The sequence below is a fragment of the Siphateles boraxobius genome, unplaced genomic scaffold, assembly GCF_051911475.1.
Source record: "Siphateles boraxobius isolate OS27281-9 unplaced genomic scaffold, OSU_SipBor_1 29, whole genome shotgun sequence".
In the NCBI taxonomy this organism is placed as follows: domain Eukaryota; kingdom Metazoa; phylum Chordata; class Actinopteri; order Cypriniformes; family Leuciscidae; genus Siphateles; species Siphateles boraxobius.
The window spans coordinates 225,586-246,770 of NW_027508908.1; the positions used below are offsets into that span (position 1 = coordinate 225,586).

At 38.3% G+C, this 21,185-nt stretch overlaps 1 protein-coding gene across 1 annotated transcript; it reads right to left on the bottom strand.

The window, feature by feature from the left end:
* Positions 1 to 14,302: 14,302 nt before the first annotated feature.
* LOC143753497 (lipopolysaccharide-induced tumor necrosis factor-alpha factor homolog) lies at positions 14,303 to 19,462 on the bottom strand. Its single transcript, XM_077245871.1, has 7 exons — positions 19,394 to 19,462; positions 17,074 to 17,183; positions 16,894 to 16,983; positions 16,208 to 16,273; positions 15,975 to 16,049; positions 15,674 to 15,818; positions 14,303 to 14,455 (listed from the first exon to the last, which is right to left on the bottom strand). Exons 2-7 carry the CDS (start codon positions 17,171 to 17,173, stop codon positions 14,350 to 14,352), a joined length of 582 nt encoding a protein of 193 aa, XP_077101986.1. The 5' UTR covers positions 17,174 to 17,183; positions 19,394 to 19,462; the 3' UTR covers positions 14,303 to 14,349.
* Positions 19,463 to 21,185: the final 1,723 nt, after the last annotated feature.

Genomic DNA, 21,185 nt, shown 5'->3' on the forward strand with positions numbered 1-21,185 from the left:
CAATAGCAAGTTAGCTTTGAAATCCTAAGATCCCACCCCTCCCTTCAGAGCGTCTCTAAAGCCGCGCCTCCTTCAATATACAGAGAACGCGCAGAGGAGAATCTGCAAAGCATTGCGATACAACGCCAAGGTCATGGGTTCTATTCCCAGGGAAAGCAAGAACTGATAAGAATGTAAATGTGTATCTTGAAATGCAATGTAAGTCGCTTTGGATAAAAGCGTCTGCCAAATGCATAAAAAATGAAAGCAATGCATTCTGGGTAATATTTGTTGTTTTTGAGAAAATAGCCTAGAGAAATATACTGTGAATTAACAGCGCTCAAAGTCGACACTCAGAGACTGTGTGCCCAAATCACACCCTATACCCTCATTCACTATTCCCATTCAAGTCCACTTGATAGAGTGAATGAAAAGAAGTGAGTGAATTCGGACACTGATGAACACCTGCTGTTAACAAGCAGAATCACTGAAGGACAGACAAACAAGAACAGAAAAAAGAGAGGCACAAGAACTACAACTGACTTCCAGCCACACTGAGTGTGAAACCAGTTTACAAACCAGTATAACATTATTATCTTGTTGAGAATTAACAGGTTTAGCTGTTGATGTTTTATTGAAAATAAAAAAGTTTGTAGTCACCAATATTGTAGTGATCAGTATTTGCTTTAGTTGGGCTCTTGATTTTGTATTGTTAGTTTTTCTCTGGCTGCTGTAACTGTGAGTTTATAAAACACATTTGTTTTTTTCAAGGAAAAGCCAAGAGGAAGGTTGATCAGGTGTTTTTGGATGTTGTGACGATGCTATAATCGTCTTGGACTCGTCTGATTCACAGATCTCTCCCTGTGTCTAATCTTTGATTTTATGAGTATTTTAATTTTATTTTTATTGATTATAGTATCTCTGTGATTCTACAGCATGAGATCCAGTAATGTTTCTGTTATGTTTGGGAAGGATCACACTGACACAGCGAGTAGTATCAACTTATCGTAACTTTACTTCAAAACTGTCATGATTCTGCCCTCGTGTCCTTGATTTTCTCTTGTCTTGAGGCAGGATCATGACAGAATCATGTTTTGTGTGCAAGCACATGGTCTTGCTTTGAGCCATGTGCCTGTGTTGTCTCGTTACGTTACCCCGCCCCCTTGTTATCCTCGTCTCGTCATTATTGTCTAGTCGGCTTCACCTGTCTTTGTCATTAGTGTCTCCCTATTTTATCCCCTTGTGTTTGCTGTCTTGTGTCAGGTTCATTGCCAAACGTTACTTGTGAGTATCCTGTGAAAGTCTTGTCATTGAAGGTCTAGTCATTGTTAGTATCTCTCGAAGTGTTGTTTGTTTTCTAGTATTTTGTCAGTGTCGTTGTCTAGTTAGTCACCCAAGTCCTGTCTTGTTTTGCCCCCTCGTGGGCTTTGTTTTCCCCTTTTTGTTTTCAATAAATTGTGTGAAGAGCATTCAGTCTGCTTTTGGGTTCGTCAATCTGCATCCACGTAACAGAATGAACCGACCAACAAAGAACCCAGCAGACCGTATGTCCTTCCAATCGGAGTTCTGGGAGCGATGCTGGTCGTCCACACCAACCAACGGTGAACGGGTCATTTGCCCTATCCCGTCCCAGGGTGAGCAGATCATGAGGGATTATGCCCGTCTATGGGATCTCTTTTCCCGGGAGGATCTGCAGGCCTCTTCCACAGGCTCTCCACCCTCTGCTAGTCTGCCGGTGATCCCGGAGGGTCGTGTTATAGGCGTCGCGACGCTTGGGGACCAGGCTGGCTCCCTCACGACTCCTGGCACTTCATCTACCCCCTTCAGTCTTCGTGGAAAACGAGGAAGACGGCTGTCGTGGGAGTCGGCGTCAGAGTCCTCCTCCGCAGAGTTGGCTGTACCTGCGGTGGTTTCCGCTGAGCTTCCCCAACCCGTCTCAGCTCCGGCGATGGTCTCTGCTTCGCGACCTAGGAGAAAGAGGAGGAAGAGGGGAGCCTCCCGTTCTTCGCCCGCTGCAGTCACAGAGCCCGCTGCAGTCACAGAGCCCGCTGCAGTCACAGAGCCCGCTGCAGTCACAGAGCCCGCTGCAGTCACAGAGCCCGCTGCAGTCACAGAGCCCGCTGCAGACAGCGCTTCTTCCGAGTCTGATTTGAGCGCTTCATCCGAGTCTGTTTTCATGTGTGCCGAGTCTGATTCAGTGAGTTCTGTTCCCGCTCCACAGCCGTCTGCTACGTCCCCTGTTATGTGTCCTGTTCCTTTTCCCGCTGTTTCCCCAGTCAGAAGTCTTGTCTCGCCACCCTCAGCTTCCCCTGTCGTGATTCCCTCTCCGCCGTCCACTGTTCCTCCTGTCCCTAATCAACCCCGGACGGTTTCCTCCGAGACTCCTCATGTGTCCCGATCCAAACCTGCCCGGATTCCTCGCCCTAAGCCCTCAGCCCGTTTTCCGAAGACCCCCAGCACACCCATCAGCCCTGGACCACCCCCCATGAACTCTGTGTTTCCTCCGCCACCTCTTCCTTGTTTGTTATTTTTATTGTTGCATCCTAACCCTGTTGTTGTGTTTTCGTGTTTGCCGTTACTGTTATTTGTCATGTTTTGTTGGTTTGTGTCAATGTCTCAGTCTGTCATGTCCCGTGTTTGATGTCCCCTTGAGGAGCGTCTGGTAGCCGCTCCTTAAGGTGGGGGTTCTGTCATGATTCTGCCCTCGTGTCCTTGATTTTCTCTTGTCTTGAGGCAGGATCATGACAGAATCATGTTTTGTGTGCAAGCACATGGTCTTGTTTTGAGCCATGTGCCTGTGTTGTCTCGTTACGTTACCCCGCCCCCTTGTTATCCTCGTCTCGTCATTATTGTCTAGTCGGCTTCACCTGTCTTTGTCATTAGTGTCTCCCTATTTTATCCCCTTGTGTTTGCTGTCTTGTGTCGGTTCATTGCCAAACGTTACTTGTGAGTATCCAGTGAAAGTCTTGTCATTGAAGGTCTAGTCATTGTTAGTATCTCTCGAAGTGTTGTTTGTTTTCTAGTATTTTGTCAGTGTCGTTGTCTAGTTAGTCACCCAAGTCCTGTCTTGTTTTGCCCCCTCGTGGGCTTTGTTTTCGCCTTTTTGTTTTCAATAAATTGTGTGAAGAGCATTCAGTCTGCTTTTGGGTTCGTCAATCTGCATCCACGTAACAAAAACTCCCTGTCCTTTCAGACCCAAGTAAACGAACCATACATTTGTCAGGCATAACAGAATGCTCCCAGCACAATCAAACTCTATCCATCCTGAACACTAACTCAATGCATTATTAAACCCCCACTTGAGAACACAACAGTTTCATTAAGTTATTTTGAAGCATATTGAAATCATATAGTACATAAAACATTTTGAACCCCTGCTTAATTTAGACACACACAGACATCAACAATCAGCGTATTAATCTCAACAATGGTGACAATCAAAAGTTTCATGTCGCAATGCATGCTGGGTTCTAGCACAAAACTCACTGCAGAATGAATCAATTATGCAGCTGGATGGTATTTTTTTAATGGCACCATTGTTGAGATTCATGTGCTGATTTTTCATGTATGTGTGTCTAAATTATGCAGTAGCTCTGTTTTTTGTGCATTTTGTGTTTAAATAAACCTTCATTATAACTGATTGCTGTTAGATCTCTTGTTCTAGTATCACAGTGGTAGTAATGTCAAATTAAAGCCTGTTAATAATGTAAAAATTTTGGAAACACTTTTAATATTTAGACCACTTCTATTGTTGAATGCTTTCAGGATGAGGAGAGAGTTTCAACCAGTAGGCCTATAACAAAAAGTGATTATAAAAAAATGTAAGTTGTGTATGTATAGGAGAGTTTTCATTTTTTTAGCCACTAGATGGCGTCCTAGTATCTGTTTTTTGTTTTTGAGTTGTCATGTCTTCCGAGTAGGTATAAACGAGGTATCATGTTAAATAATCGGCTTAGGTTTTTGTTGTTTAGCAATGATGCAACATTTATTATTTATAAATGATTAGCTAGATAAAGCTAGGGTAGGTAGATATCAGTTCATTTATATATATCAATGGATGTGTCTATTATTTATTTTGAGAGTCAAAAAGTTCTTGACGGTCAGGTTGATGTTCTGTCTGACTCAAACTTAGCTAACCACGTTTAGCTGCCCCTAGTCTTCTCTACTCACTTTCAAAATTGATTTCCTTTTTCATTTTCTTGTGTTGCCTGTCTTTAGCTTGCGTGAGATGGCCTCTTCTAGAAAGACCCTGTTTACTCCTTACATTAAAACATACTCCACATGGTTTCTGGGGCAACATTACACTATACGATATTGAAAATATTTTCACAGTCTATGGTGTGAACACACAAAATATACATTTTGTATAAAAATATACAAATCTCTTTGAGTAAAGAGTTGAACTGCACACTCACTAAAATATTTTGATTATTTCCAACATCATACATGATAAAACCCACATTAAAAACTTTTCCCATTAAAATACAGTTTTCTTAAAATAGCTTACTGATCTGGACTAAAATGTATAGGGTATGTGCATTTAATGTGGGTTTTATACCCTTTATACTCTTGGGTCTTTACCAACTTTTCTTTAATTTGCATCTCATAAAGGTGTGTGCTTGCTTTAGCTACAAGGAAATGAAAATATCTCTCTCTCTCTCTCTAAACTTGTGTAATGGGACATGTTTGGGGCACTAAAAGTCCCATCAGCCCCAGCGCTATAGAAGGAAGTAGTGAGGTTTGTTTGCTCTCTCGCTTCCTTTCCTTGATCATGGATCGTGAATGAATGGATGTGGCGTCAAAACTAAAACTTCAAAAGATGGTTGGTAGCAGGGGCGGCGCCAGCCGATTTTGCCGGGGCTTCAGCCCCGAATGTTCTGAGTCAAGCCCCGAATGTAATGACTGTCACTGAGCAAATATGAAACTGGACAATAGCCTATGTAAACGCCCGAAATCATAAGTTGCTTTATTTAATTTAGCTTTGGCTTTGCATACTGCATACAGCCTGTAAAAATAGACCTTAAAAATAATCTAGCCTATAGAATACATTTCTTTGCTGTCGGTAGCCTATGGGCTACTCCGTTTCTTCCTCTCTGTTGAATATGCAGCAGCAGCAGCGGGTAGGGGAGGAGCTAGCACAGTCAACCGCAAGAGTGCGAGTTAAAGGTTGTATCAGTGATTTCAGGCCCAAAAATAAATGTCTAATCTTTCCTAACGATCCGCTAGCTGCTCGCCCCATAAGCATGCCGTCCAAAAACCGCGTCTCTGTAGGCAGCCTAGGCTCTGAGATCTGCACACAAAAACAAATGTGTACAACCACCACTCAAAACCAAAATAAAGTGTTCCAACCAATCACTGACAGGGGCGGGTGTTGTGAGGTTTTGCGCTCGTGCACGGCTGGACGCGAAATCGGAGCAACACCTGCCCCTGTCAGTGATTGGTTGGAACACTTTATTTTGGTTTTGAGTGGTGGTTGTACACATTTGTTTTTGTGTGCAGATCTCAGAGCCTACGCTGCCTACAGAGACGCGGTTTTTGGACGGCATGCTTATGGGGCGAGCAGCTAGCGGATCGTTAGGAAAGATTAGACATTTATTTTTGGGCCAGAAATCACTGATACAACCTTTAACAACTGAGACAGTCAGCGAGCGGGAAAGAAACAAATAAAGAAAAATGAAGCAAACGAGACTTTGGGGATTTTTCGGAAAGAAGTCAGTGGGTAAGAATTCAGTTTTTTTTATCCTTAAAGTCTGAAGATGGATCACCATCTGGCTGGCTTTCACTGTAGGCCTATTTGTTTAACTAGCTAGTTATTACCATAGGCTAACGTTATACGTTAGCACTTTTAGCCTACTGGCATTTTCTATAACATGCCAGATAAAAACACAGGAGAAGAAGAAGCTGAAACAAGTGATAGAAGATTGCTCACTCACTCAAATATAAAATAACCAGATCATCATCAAACATTAAACAGTGTGTAAATCAAAACCCCGCTTAATATTATCAAAGGGGCACCACCTGTCCTGCATTTCGTGAAGCTGTGAAGAATGTGAAGCTTTGTTGTCCCGCGTCTCGCAAGTCATAAGGTGTGTGCCGCATTTTAATTTTGTCTGCATCATTTTATTTTATCGTCCTTTAAATTACAATTGTAATGTTGCCTTTCTTTATGAAACTTACCAACATTCACGTGTTGATAAAAAAACAATGCATGAAGACAGTGAAATGTCTTTAAAATTAAAGTACCAATCAGTGTTCAAAAAGGATAAGGTTTTTGGTGTTTGGGGTCTTTTAAAGAGCGATTGCATAAGGAAATATAATTTTTTATATGGAAAACTATATGACATTTTTTTTATTTACTTCTCAACTATACATTTATGCTGTGTTTTTGTGGAAATTTGGAAGTTATTTATCTATTTACTGCACAATTACTTAACTAGGCCATAAATTGGCTCATAAACATTATTTTTAAAGAAAAAATCACTTAAATGACGATCTTAATTAAATTTAAATTGTTTTTGGACATTGCTCTATGTGTTAGGGATAGAATACTGACATCTGCAAGTTTGTGGAAAAACTTTAGAAATTAGGCTATAATTAAAGAGAGAAAGTCCAATGACCACATATAAGAGGTCCATATAGGGACTCATTTCTTTTTCACTTAATTTTTCTTGATGCTTCAACTTCTCCTCACAACTTTATGATATATATTTTGTGAATATATATATATATATATATATATATATTTAAACATTCTGAAATACATAAAAAATCTATTTTTGTCAAAGTCAGAATTTGTTGTCGTTGTCTGATATATTTTGAATTATCTGCTTTTGCAAATTATTATACATACATTTGCAGAAACATTACAAGTAACATTTTCCCTCTCTTTCTCTCTCTCTCTCTCTCTGTGTGTGTGTGTGTGTGTGTGTGTGTGTGTGTGTGTGTGTGTGTGTGTGTGTGTGTGTGTGTGTGTGTGTGTGTGTGTGAGTGAGGGAACATGCTTATAAATACATTTTGATTGATTGATGCTTGTTCCATGTTGCATTTGCGAAATTTTTTCAGAATTATGCCAGTTTAGTTGATTTTTGATTTTTTTGCCAATTTCTATAAAAATGCTCTCTGTTGCAGTCACATACATGTGTGTGTTTGTGTTTGTGTGTGTATGAGATAGAAAGTTTGTTCCACTTTGTCTTTATGCTCTAGGACCAGACCTTGATTTAAATGTAAATTTTTTTAGTTGTCAATTTCTGTAAAAATGCTCTCTGTTGCAGTCACATACATTTGTGTGTGTGTGTGTGTGTGTGTATGTGTGTGTGTGTGTGTGTGTGTGTGTGTGTGTGTGTGTGTGTGTGTGTGTGTGTGTGTGTGTGTGTGTGTGTGTGTGTGTGTGTATGAGATGGAAAGTTCGTTCCACTTTTTATTTATGCTCTAGGACCAGTCCTTGGTTTAGCCTATATGTAAAAATGTTCAGATTTATAATGGATTTACTTTTATTTTTTTGACAAACAAAATGAAAAAAAGTCTTTTTTTTTCATTTTTTTTTTCATTCATTTTCAATGTGGGGTCATTTTGACCCCAAACACCTTAAACGGTAAAAAAAAAATTACACACCGTTTAGAACAACCAAATCAAGCCCAGTTTTTTGTGCTTGTTTAGATAGATTATTCAGGAAAAGTCACAGAGTTTCATGCCCCTGAGATGAAGGTAACACTTTTAAAAAATGAAGGAAAAGTCCAGTGGCATCCCCTGGTACCCCAAACATTGATTAAGGGTATTTTTTAATAAAAAAATAATATCTACATTTTAACATAATAGTATACTGCAAGTGCAAAAATAATACATAAATAGTGAACTATAACAAGTATAAGTTTAGGTTCACTTATACTTGCAGTATAAACCACTAAACTAGAAGTTTACTGAGAGTTTCAGTGTGTACTTTCATAAACTAAAAAAATACTAATTGTATTAAAATAGTAAACTACTACTAGTATAGTTGTGTACTTAAAGTTTACTACTCTTACACTTATAATACATTTAAACGAATAATACTTCTTCATAAAATTAACTTGAAGTATACTTCTTAACAATTAATCAGTCATTTTACTTTGGAGAAAGTTAAAAGTCAACATTGTTTATACCAATGCTCCTAATGAAAAGTTTTTGACAGATGTACATTGAGAATTATATACAGTTCGATGGCATGGTGTGTCAATGAACGTAGACTAAAGTCATTCATTGCTTTAACTTAGGATCTCATACATAATTTTTTTTCATACATCGACTATTTATGTCAAAAAATAAAAAATATTTATTAAAGGGCCCCTATTATGGCATTTAAAATGTTCCTAATATTGTTTTGGGAGTCTCCAACAACAGTTTTATATGCATGCAATGACAAAAAACACTTTTGTTGTCTTATAATATGCATTTATTATTACCTGATTTGCTCAGCGACTCCCTTATGAATCGTTCAAAGATACATTTTTCCAAACCCCTCCTTTGCGTGACGCTTATCTGTGGTGATTGGTCAATTTGATTTATGTTAGACCATAGCCCAAAGTTTAGTGGTAAACACCCAATCGGTCATGGTTTGCATTAGCTCAACGCATAAACATATTGATAAAGCACTGCAGTATTACACCAAGGCTATTGATAATATTGCTCCATTTATGACAACTCCAATATAAACGACAAACATTTCACATATTTCAAAACAAGTGGTAAAAGAGAAAGACAACAACAAGTGATGAGAGAGTAATATAACAAATATAGAAGGACACACCAGATAGACAGCAAGAGGTGAATAGTGTATATTGACTGTGTGTGTTGAGAGAGAGAGAGAGAGAGAGAGAGTATGTGTGTGTGCATAATGTTAAAGATGTATTTTGACTGAAAGTAAATTGTTACTGTAATAAAAAAAAAACTCTTCGAGTGATCCCTGTATTTACATAAAATGGTCTGGGCTAAGCCCCGGATGTCCTTCAATGCTGGAAACGCCCCTGGTTGGTAGAGAGATTATCTTGCTCTCTCGCTTCCTTTTTGCTGCGATTGATTTAGTCATGTGTGAATGATGTCGCGGCAGATTGAGCCCTTCAGAAGAAAAGTAGCGGATAAGCGGTTATGTTTCTATTGGCTACATAGAAAACTAATGTACATTAAATACTAAATTACATGGCGTCAGTAACAAGTTTAGTAAGTTTAGAAAATATTACCTTGCTGGAGAATGTTTTTGTGTTTCATTTTTACTTGGCTCACACTTCTTCTGGCTCCAGAAGGATTACACCTGATAAAACAAGAAGCCAACATATATCTAGCCAATTATGTGCATTACTACTGTAATATTAAGAAATGTATGATGGCCAACAAGTAAATACTTGTCTATTTTTACTACAGGCCCCAAAGAATTGTTGCATCACAATGAAAGGGGAAAATAGCCCATTTATTATTTTCTAAACTCACGCATTTAGTCTGTCCGTTATTTTTTGCCAAGCCAATTCTCTTTCTTTTGCTTAAGCAGCAGTATTGCTTTTTTTAGTTATAATGGGCTTATAGTCTTCATAAGTAAGCATTAAAACCTCCAACTCAGTTTCACCGAAGTATGTAGCTCGTTTTTTTTCTCCCTTGGTTTCCTTGGTGACTCCTGAAATCGGCGATCCATTGAAAATGTCTTTATGTAATCGCCATGTGCGCGCATTAACTCTGGGTTACCAATAGGAGGTTGATTAAACTAACTACTCACAGGTGTTTTGGAACCGACATACCCCGAGTAAGTAGGTTTTGGGTTAATCAACCCAGAGTTCAGGGTTAATCTGATGGTAAGTTAACCCAGCTTTCTGGAAAACACCCCAGGTTATCCTCAGAGAGTCAGTTGCTATGGTTACTTACATAACCCGAAAGTTACCTCCATTTTTGAAACCGAAAGCAGAGGTTATCTGCTTACTTACTCCTAAACTTACCCGGGTAAGTCACATAACCTGCTTTCTGGAATACACCCCTGGTAAGTTGATGAGATGAAGGAATAAATGGATGAATGAATATGACCGAGTCTCTTATCTGTTGCAGGATGAATGGAGATGAACTGAGCAGAAGATGGCAGGCAGGCTGAAGACAGATGGTCCAGAATAGCAGATCGGGGTTCTCAAGGATGTGGGTAAGTACACAAAGCAGGTAAGGTTGTTAGCTGACTGGAGAATGTCTCGAGTCAGGAAGTCAATGGCGTATCGACGAGACCAGGGGCCTGTTTCAGAAAGGAGGTTAAGTGAAAACTGAGTATGTTAACCCTGAAATGAGGGAAACTCTGGGTTTTCTGTTTCAGAATGGGAGGTAATTCAAACCTGAGAAAGCAGGGTAAGTCAAGCCCGTTTCTGAAAGAGAGGTAACTTATACTCAGAGTCAGTTACCATGGTAACTTACTCTGTGAACCTAACCTGGTCGGGAGCAGGTTTACTTCCGTAAACCCAGAGTTTATTTCGGTCTCCTCCCCTTTTTTAAAGAGGAAGCGGTGTTTAAACACCTCATTCATTTTTTCGGTACATTTATTCATTGCTGTTTTTCCCCCCAATTTTTTTAATAAGATGAAGTCTATATAACTTCTTAACTGGCAACTGAAAATACAGTAGATTAGAGTTACATCATGTAGCTCTAAACAAATTCTACAGAATTAAACTGTGGCATTCACTGAAAATCACTGAACTGTGTTCATCTGTGCACCAGAAGTTGATGGACCTTCCTCCTACTGTTCTTCCACACTCTGGGGACGAGGGAGAGATAAGAATATCCGTTTATACTTAGATATAAACTTAGTTTCTATAGGCTACTCCACATAAATAATGTGAAGAAATGTGAATGTGTAGATTGTTTGATGTGTAGACACATAATATTAACATTTCCTCTGTAGGCCTCTCTGTGGCAGCAGAAACTGTTTCTTAATCCCCCATCGTCCTGTGAAGATGAGCATTTGGTTGAGCACATTTTATAATACTATTTGTCATAATTTCTGGTGTATTGAGTAGGCTACTTACAACTGTCTGGGGTTCTGTTGGGACAGGAGGCTCCAAAAGACAGATATTACGATCAGAATCTGTTGGGAGCAACAAAAAACTCAACCCAAAGTAAAATATATGGAAATATCAAAAACACCCTATATAAAAAATAACACATATTGTTATCACAATCACATACACCTCTTACATTTTATGAAGGCACTTGAATCTTCGGGAGTGACTGGCTCTGATGAAGTCCCTCCAGGAATTCCCTCAGCCATTGGCCTTCCAGCATTCAGGCTCAGGGCCATCTCCATCTCCTCTGCATCTCCATCTCCATCTCCTCTGCATCTCTATCTCCATCTCCTCTGCATCTCCATCTCCATCTCCTCTGCATCTCCTCTGCATCTCCATCTCCTCTGCATCTCTATCTCCATCTCCTCTGCATCTCCATCTCCATCTCCTCTGCATCTCCTCTGCATCTCCATCTCCTCTGCATCTCCATCTCCATCTCCTCTGCATCTCCATCTCCTCTGCATCTCCATCTCCATCTCCTCTGCATCTCCATCTCCTCTGCATCTCTATCTCCATCTCCTCTGCATCTCCATCTCCATCTCCTCTGCATCTCCTCTGCATCTCCATCTCCATCTCCTCTGCATCTCCATCTCCATCTCCTCTGCATCTCCATCTCCTCTGCATCTCCATCTCCATCTCCTCTGCATCTCCATCTCCATCTCCTCTGCATCTCCTCTGCATCTCCATCTCCTCAGCATCTCCATCTCCATCTCCTCTGCATCTCCATCTCCTCTGCATCTCCATCTCCATCTCCTCTGCATCTCCTCTGCATCTCCATCTCCTCAGCATCTCCATCTCCATCTCCTCTGCATCTCCATCTCCTCAGCATCTCCATCTCCATCTCCTCTGCATCTCCATCTCCTCTGCATCTCCATCTCCATCTCCATCTCCTCTCCATCTCCTCTGCATCTCCATCTCCTCTGCATCTCCATCTCCTCTGCATCTCCATCTCCTCTGCATCTCCATCTCCATCTCCTCTGCATCTCCTCTGCATCTCCATCTCCTCAGCATCTCCATCTCCATCTCCTCTGCATCTCCATCTCCTCAGCATCTCCATCTCCATCTCCTCTGCATCTCCATCTCCTCTGCATCTCCATCTCCATCTCCATCTCCATCTCCTCTCCATCTCCATCTCCTCTCCATCTCCATCTCCTCTCCATCTCCTCTGCATCTCCATCTCCTTTGCATCTCCATCTCCTCTGCATCTCCATCTCCATCTCCTCTGCATCTCCTCTGCATCTCCATCTCCTCTGCATCTCCTCTGCATCTCCTCTGCATCTCCATCTCCTCTGCATCTCCATCTCCTCTGCATCTCCATCTCCTCTGCATCTCCATCTCCTCTGCATCTCCTCTGCATCTCCTCTGCATCTCCATCTCCTCAGCATCTTCATCTTCATCTCCATCTTTGGGAGTCTCTTCCTTCTTTCTGTTGGCTGAGTAGAAGTCAAATGAGAATGAACATTTAATTGTGTTAATTAGACCTATGTCAAAAATGCTGCTGCACTGCAAGACACTGGATGCTATTTAGTTATTTAATATGTCAAATGTTTGTAAAGTCAGGTAGCCTACATCCATGATATGCTCAAGCCATACCTGACTGAATTATGTTTTTATATTTCATTTTTTCAGCTGCTATTTTCTTTTAATGCCTGAAGGATTGCACCTACATGAAAATTAAAATTAGGTTGAATAACATACTGTTCTTCCAGTTTCACCTCTGATATTATAACAGTTGGGTAAGTTACTCTAAAATAGTTATTAATTACTAACTACAAATGACATCTTCAACAGTGTAATTAGATTAATGTAATAATAACTATCTCTAGAAAGTATTGGTCTACTTATTACTAATTACTTTATAAATCCCATATCAACCTCAACCACTTGAACAATACAAAAAGAGACAATAAACTGCACTTTTAATGCTTTCAAATTAACAATATACAATTGCATGAATTATTCTTGAATTGACCAAAGTGTGTAGAGAGAGAAGGTTACATTAAAAATATACCTTTAAAAAATGTTATGTTAAATCCATTGTTGTTTTATACAGAAGTGTTCTATAGTCTATGCAGTATTTAATGCAATGCCATCATATTTTACTTTATATTACAGAAGAATTAAGAGTAATCCCTTTATTTAAATTACAGTATTTAGATTACTTGGTAATTACACCCAACACTGTATAACAGTAGCCTAATTAAAATGTAAACTTACGCATTGACTCGAGCAACTATTTTCTCCCAAACTAACTCTCTCGATCGCCGCTGCTGCCCTGTTGCTTAAAAAGAAAATGTTTGCGATCTGCTGATGAGAAATATGCAGACCTCTTTATGTGTGGCGCTGTTACCATGGTGACTCATAATATCTGCGCTCCATTGATAATGGCTTTTTATAGTTGTGGTGCACGTGCTTAACTCTGAGTCAGTCAACTTAGAGTTGATTGAACTTACTCATTTCAGCTGTTCTGAAACCGAAAACTCAGAGTTTCCCATCTCAGGGTAAGTCAACTCAGAGTTCAAGTTTTAACTCAGAGTTGGTTGAACCTCCTTATTGAAACGGGCCCCAGACAACTGAGTGAGTGGACTGGTGGTGTTTTTAAGGTGTGGATGAAGTGAGTGCGATTACCGGCAGGTGATGATGACAGGTGCAGGTGATCAATACTCAGGGGATGCGGAACGAGTGTGTAGGTCTGTCACTGACGCTGGTGTAGCCTATCCGTGACAGTGATTTCCCCCACACTTTCAATTATTTTACTTCAATGAAAGGTTAGATTTTTTTTTTAAATGAAAGATCAAAAGCAATGCAGATTTATTTTTCACAGCCATTTTTTTTATATTTACCAAGGGTGCCATTAATTCTGACCACAACTGTAAATGCAGAATACCTTCAACCAAGACATTGGATTACGTTATTGAAATACCATGCTTTATTGTCAGATATCCATAATCTGATGCAACAAATCTTGTTTTTTTAGGGATTTTTGAGAAAAAAATTATGCTTTGCAGACTTTTAGATTGAGAACATTTTAATCAAATAAACAAAACACTGAAGTAAACATATGGCAACAAGTAGTATGATGTCTCTGCAGGATCTTGTAATGTTATCAAGCTAAATATACAATAAGAAAATAGATATTACATTCAGTATCAATATATATATATATATATATATATATATATATATATATATATATATTTGCATAAAGAAGGAAAGAGAAACCCACATCATGATATTATTTCTCTTTGAATTAGGAAGTCTAGTAATGTCCAAAAGATTCTGCCTGTAAAGTTTTTCTTTGCTTCAGAACCAGCTACATGCGTCTGTACACATAGACGAGGCTTTTACAGCTTGGACAGCGATGCTCTACGTCCTTGCAGGCATTCACACAGAATGGAATCAAGCAACATGGCCAGATCCTGGAGAGAAAAAAATAAGTGTTAAAGTGTTAAAGTGTCCATTGACAGTCTATGCAACTACTAATTTGACGTTTCAAGAAGTTCATAAAGAGATCGTAAAACTAATCTAAATGGATTGAGCAACTTGGTCCAAAATGTTCTGAAGAGACACGATCACTTTATATGATGAGCATATTGAATTTAAGATCAGATTTCATTAAAAATATCTTCATTTGTGTTCTGAAGATAAATGAAAGTCATACAGGTTTGAAACGGCATGAGGGTGAGAAAGGAATGACACAATTTTCTCTTTTTCTTGGTTAATTAACCCTTTAAATGGGTAATTCACCGCTAACAAAATGTGCATGCTTTCAATAAAATTTGGCCGCCTATACAGTAGAAAGACTAAAACGTTTTTGCTACATGAATAGAGGAAACTTTTGCCAAATTGGTAGGAAAACTTCAACACTCATAATGCACTGGGCATATTAGCGTCCAAGGCCACTCCCACCGTCTGCTATGGATACGCCTGACCAGAGTCAAATACCACCTTGCTTTAGTAGGAAATAGTTCTTAGCAAACTGTTAGTTATAATGGTGTCGCCTTTTGTTGAATTCAAAGAGTAAATGCTTAGCGAAATTGAGTTACTTTCGGGTACCAGTCAGTGGCCAAAGGCTGCATAGAATCATAAATATGGAGAAAATGTCCCAAATCTGGAAAACCTCTGTGTTAGTTGTAGTCAACATTTCAAACTGGATGACAATAAACACATTGTTTTATGTCGAACAGAGGGAAAAAACTGAAAGAAACTGCCGTTATGTAATTTCCACTCGACCCCACGGAGTACGCTGTCACGTACAGGTTAGAAAGCTGTTGCCATAGTGTTACATTTTTAACATAATGCTGTTTAAAGAGTAGACATATAGTACAATACAATTTTTTGTGATAAACCTACACTGTAAAATCCAACAATCAAACAATCAGTCATGCTGTAAAGAAGTACACATATTTTGATGTGTTGACTTACAGAACATTTAAACATTATAATTGTAACTGTAGTGTTATTTGATATTATATTTAAAGTTCATATATATTTAAATGTACTAATTTGCAAATTCATCATTATAAATGTGTAAATACAAATATATTAAAATACATGAAAAGTTTCAATACATGTCTGAATCAGATTTTTTTCTCCAGAAGTCTTTACATGAGAATTCTGTGAATTAAGTTCCTTACCCTAAAATGCCAAGAGTTCCACAGATGACCCACACCATCGTACCATAGATATATGTCGTCTCTGTGACGACCTGCTGCTGGCAGTAAGGACATCTCATCTGCCCAGGAACTTCAGTCAGACGTGGTGGAATAATTACCACTGAGGCTACATTTGCAGAAAAAAAGGTAATATTAATGAAAATTAATAATAATATGATCATAAACCTCCAGATTAGTATTCTATACATCATGCATCATGTGCATGCTGAAAGCATAGTGTTTGAATGCATAAGTCTTGTGAATCTAGAGCTTTTCAGCTCACCCGGGCCAGGCGCAGACTGGACCATCTGAGTGACGGTGGACATGACGGGCTGTTGGTTGTAAATTACCATTGGAGCTGAAAAAGAAAACATACAGAACCAGAAATTCCATCAAACTTGAGATAAGGGAAATATTATCCTGTAAACGTTTGCTTTTTATTTTATAGTCTCATACTAAAGCATCCTGGATGGCAGTTAAACAGAGAGTCTCATAACTCAAGACATCGCCACTCACCAACGGCAGGCATACTTGAAGAATGGACTGTTTGAGTTACGGTGGATGAAGACATGGGCTGTGGTGCTGTGAAACAAAACATGAGTTTATAAGTCAGAACTGACAAGGCAAGAGTTTCCCTAAGTTCCAAACTGCATTTGGAGATTCTTAATTTGGATGTTCTTAAGCTAATGTTGGTGAAAATTGGACAAACCTTCTAGGATGAGTTCGAAAAAGTTTTTTTTTTTTTTTTTTGGAGCATTCAAAATCGTGAAGAATTTTAATGACGAAAAATTACGTCATAGGGTGCAAATTTGCACAGTTGGTGGCGCAAGAGGGATTGAGGTAGATACTCTGAATTTGCTGTGGTGAATGTTCAGACTGCCCCCTACTTTTGTGCCAAATTTCAAAACGTTTTTACCATACGGTTCTATAGGCTGCCATAGACATCAAAAGCGGAAGAAGAAGAACACAATTGGATTCAATTTGTGCTCGGCCCCTAATTATGCGTGCATATTTATATCTAAAGTCAAACAACGCATTTGGACAGAACAACATGTCATGTTTTTACCACTTTCCCCTTAATGTTTAGAAGGTGTCGGCAGTGTTTTGGATTGCTGTAGGACTTCTGCATTTTTGATCCTCATTGTGACATGCAGAAACGTTCCAGTTTCCCTCTAAACTAAACAGTAAACATCGGCTCTCACCCATGAAAGAGGACTGGACCGTTTGGGATACGCTGGAAGACATGACTGACGGCTGTTGGGGCAGTGGATTGTATACAGTGGCCATTGGAACTGCAAAAAAAGATCATTATTGAAGCATTGTAGTTAGCTACCAGTGACCAATAGTCTCTGAATTGAATATCAGAGTGAGGGTTCACTGACCTTGTTGGGTTTGATAGGAAAACTGCTGTGGGGGGTAATAAACGTTGGTCTGGGCCATTGGTGGTCCAGGATATGGAGGGGGGAACTGTCCTTTATCCATAATCAACAATCTGTGAATGAAAAAACGTAAGTGCTTTAATGGTGTGTTATAAATGTTTTACATACAACACTGGCAAAGCAACAATAAAAAAAAACAATAATCCTTAGGAAAACAATAGACTGATTGCTGCCTTTGACGTCACAAATCAGGAAGTAATGAAGTGGTTGGAATGTACAGATTCTTGTGGTTGCATCAGTAAGTTGTTCTCAGTGATGCATCACATAGCATTCATAAGTGAATTAATCAAAAATACTTTGGAAAACAAACAGGTTGGCATACTTCTTGGTTTCAGGAAGTCGTGCTATTGAGATGAACAGGAATGCAAACGGAAAGTGTTTGCCATGTATGGTTAATGTACCATGTTACAATCAAAGCAGTGATTGGTTGGGCATTCATATGTATTTTGCTGCACCTTCGAACAGCAGCACTTACATTTGTTTTTTTCCCAGATAATTTTAGTTTTTTAGTGGACATTAAGTGTCAACTTGACCCTTAAACGCTTCACAATACTTTATGTCTTCATTTTGAACAGTATATCTAATAAATCATCATTGAATAGAATAACTTTATTCATTTAAAACCTGAAAAATGATTTTTTTAATGAAACATTTTACTGCAAAAAGTGTACGAGTCTGTCAAATGCAACTTGTTTAATAGTTTGCATCCAATGTCATTACTTTGCTATTCTTTTTTAAGTGTGACTTACAATTATTATTTAGTGTTCATTATTGTCTAACCGTGTTATGAAATCTGAATTACTGAAAGAAGAGGACCTGATCAACCAGTTTGACAACATTTTATCTGTCAGGAGTTTATGTTCAGAGTAACAGATGTCAGTGGAATATGTGTTTGGAAAAAGTGATAGAATCTAGGTTTATTTATGCCATGTCAGAAACATAAACTTGACCTCAGTATACTTCTCTTTCTCTTTCTGTTTGCAGATCTTCTCCTGGACTGAAGCACAGGCTCTACTCTTCAGCACAATGGTGACCCAAAAAACTACATTTTACAGTATAAACCTATTTTATAACTTACAGTTTATTGCTGTTAAAATACATTTTGTGGGTGTGTCTTTTAATCTTACACTGTTAACCATTTCAACCCACAGGAAAATACACACTAGTAAAAAGTAACATTGATGCAATGTTGCAGTCAGAGATGGGCAGTATTTTAATTACAAAATACTCAAAAGAAATTAAATACGTATTTCAAATACATGTAATTTGTATTTAAAATAGGGCTGGGCGATATATCGCGTGACATTGTTATGCGCATCTCGTCAGTAAAGTTGGTTCCTTGATTAGTAGTAAATCACCTTCACCTGCTTTCAGATGGAAGATATGATGCAGATATGGGTGTTAAATTAACACTCACCTTCAAATAAGTCATCATTTTAATGGTACTGGTCCAAATAATGCATTTCCACAAGATTGGTGGTTATAAATGCCAGATATAAAGACAAAAGTCTAAATACAACATTAAATGCTCACTTTGTGATTATTTTGTCATTATCAACGAGGAGCTGATAACAGTTGATCTTACTTTTCTTGGCTTCCTCTGCCACAACAATGGTGTTATACAAATACAGAGTTACAATACCCACGGAGAAGTTAAAGGTAAAAGAACTGGGGAAAGAGTCCAAATAAAGCAAACACTCATCACCACAATGGTTACTTAAAATGAAACATCAACATCTAAACCTCATCTAAACAATGTAAGGAAATTACATTGATATAAACATGAGTTTTAATTTAATGCATCCTGAGTGTTTATTTGGTCCAGAAACAGTATAAATTGTCTAAATGAGACCATAAATGATGTTGAAAATATGTCCACAATGGCCACATTTGAACTAGTTTTTAAACTGGTACGAAGGTTCGATGAACGTCTATATTGGACTTGCAGAACACGTCAAAAAAAAGACGTCATAAAAACTTTCATTCTGGCTCCTCAGTGGACGTCTTTTCAACGTCCGACTTTTGTGACAAAGACGTTGAAAAGACGTCTTTTGGACATCATGTTGTTTAGTGGGAAGACACAGGTCAGAATTTGAACATTCTCAATGCTTTTGAACATTCTCAAACACACCGGTTTTATTATTTTATTATATATCCCAGGATTTCATTGCATCTGTATCCAAACATCACAAAGTTGTAGTGGAAGCACATAATCCAAAGAAAAATATATCTAAAACACCCAAACTTATAATATGACACATACCTGCAGTCGGTGGAGAGCTGTGGAGATTCTGATACCCTTTCCTATAAAGACACTTGGACATGTAGAGAGACTTTCAGAATAGGCACTGAAGTGGCACAAATAAGGGGTGGAGCTGAAAGCTGACACTAATGCCCAATCAGAAGTTATCTAAACTGCTTCCTGATGGAATGATCAGTGGGAACATGTTCACAAAACACCGATATCCAGGACTAACACGTCCTCCAGTGTCTGATCTCATCCCAACCATGCTTACATCAGTCAACGTATCCAGTTTTGCTCAATCTCAGACTGTTGACCTTTATATTCTCTTAAATGCTTGACATAAACACACTAAAAAGAGGACTGCGTGCCACACGTTATACAGATAAACCCCATATTTTTATTGGAAGAGGCTCATTTACAACCTGTAAAGTGCAGAATGTTTGTTTTGCATGTATCCTGGTAACAAATGAACACTCTTGTAATTGGACAGTAAGACTGGAGAATGAAACTGGATATACCACTAATGGATGTGAAGACAACAATGTATTTGTCTTTGTGGGTTTGATGTGTTATTTTACTGTTCTAAAGGACTATAAGCCTCCCATTCTATAAAGCACTCTGGATTTCTATAAAATAGAGTTTAATATTTATTTTTTAAGTGAAGTACAATGAGATATTTCTCCAGGCAGTGAGGACAGGTAGTAATGTTGCTACTAGTTAGAAGCTAGTATGCCATCTAATGTTGAAGCAAGGAAGCACACTAAATGTGCAGTCACATTAACCGTTACTCTGTGAAATTTCTCAGGAAGCTGCATTATTATAATTTGAAAGTGACTTCTGTGTTGATTGAGCATTATTGAAGAGACCTGATGTTAATAAGCAGAATCACTGAAGGAGAAAATCAAAAATTTTAAGTCACCATTATGGATATCAGTGTTTACATCAGGTATATTCAATAATGCTCAATCATCACTCATTTAATCACTTAATTATCTCATTAACTTCAACACTGGTTCAGTGTTAGTCAAACAATGAGCAGCATTAATTTAACACTGGGGATTTTGCTGTGTACCTTCATATGCACTGTAAAAATAAAGTAAGATATTGTATATTTTTACAAGAAATTTCCAAGAGTGCAGTTAGATACATGACCACCTACTGTGGAATTACTGTGAAAATCATGCAATTATTAACTTGGAATGTACTATAATTTTACACCAAAAAATGTAACAGTGCACTAAACACTGGAGTTCAAATGTAGGAAACAAAAATGAGACACTAGGACAATCTAGTGGCTGACAAATGAAACAGCAACAAAATAAACCTTACAACAAAACTCAATCTGTGTTATTGTTTTCGTTTGTATTCATCACAATGATGATCAGTGTTTGTTTTGGGTGTGGGTGGACATTTTTCTGGGATTTGGCAACCCGGTTAAGTTATATTTGACATTTGTTAGACATTCGCGGAAATGCCCATTATATTTTCAGTTTCTATCTCATTCTCAAGATAAACTAACCTGTAAATGCATTAAGAGGTTTTCTTTGCCCAGCACAAAGTGGAATGTTAAAAATTAAAAAATAAATAAATAAAAATACATTTTATATACATTTTATGATCCCTATAAATCAATTAATTTAACCCTTTCTTATTATGATTGTGTAATTTACATTCTATTTGTTGTTAAAATAAATATAGTAGTGTAAATGTATTTAATTAATATAATTCCATTAAACTCAGTGACTGTTTGACCTAGAGACATGAAACCAACTCTAAAACACTCAGAATATTTTTCTTTATTTAGCAAAAG

Excerpts from the sequence above, each read along its gene's own strand:
- LOC143753497 (XM_077245871.1), bottom strand. The coding sequence starts at position 17,173 with ATGGATAAAGGACAGTTCCCCCCTCCATATCCTGGACCACCAATGGCC. Across the intron at positions 15,819-15,974 it reads CCAGTCTGCGCCTGGCCCGG|CCTCAGTGGTAATTATTCCA; the intron begins GTGAGCTGAAAA and ends CTGCAAATGTAG. Across the intron at positions 14,456-15,673 it reads GGAACTCTTGGCATTTTAGG|GATCTGGCCATGTTGCTTGA; the intron begins GTAAGGAACTTA and ends TTTTCTCTCCAG.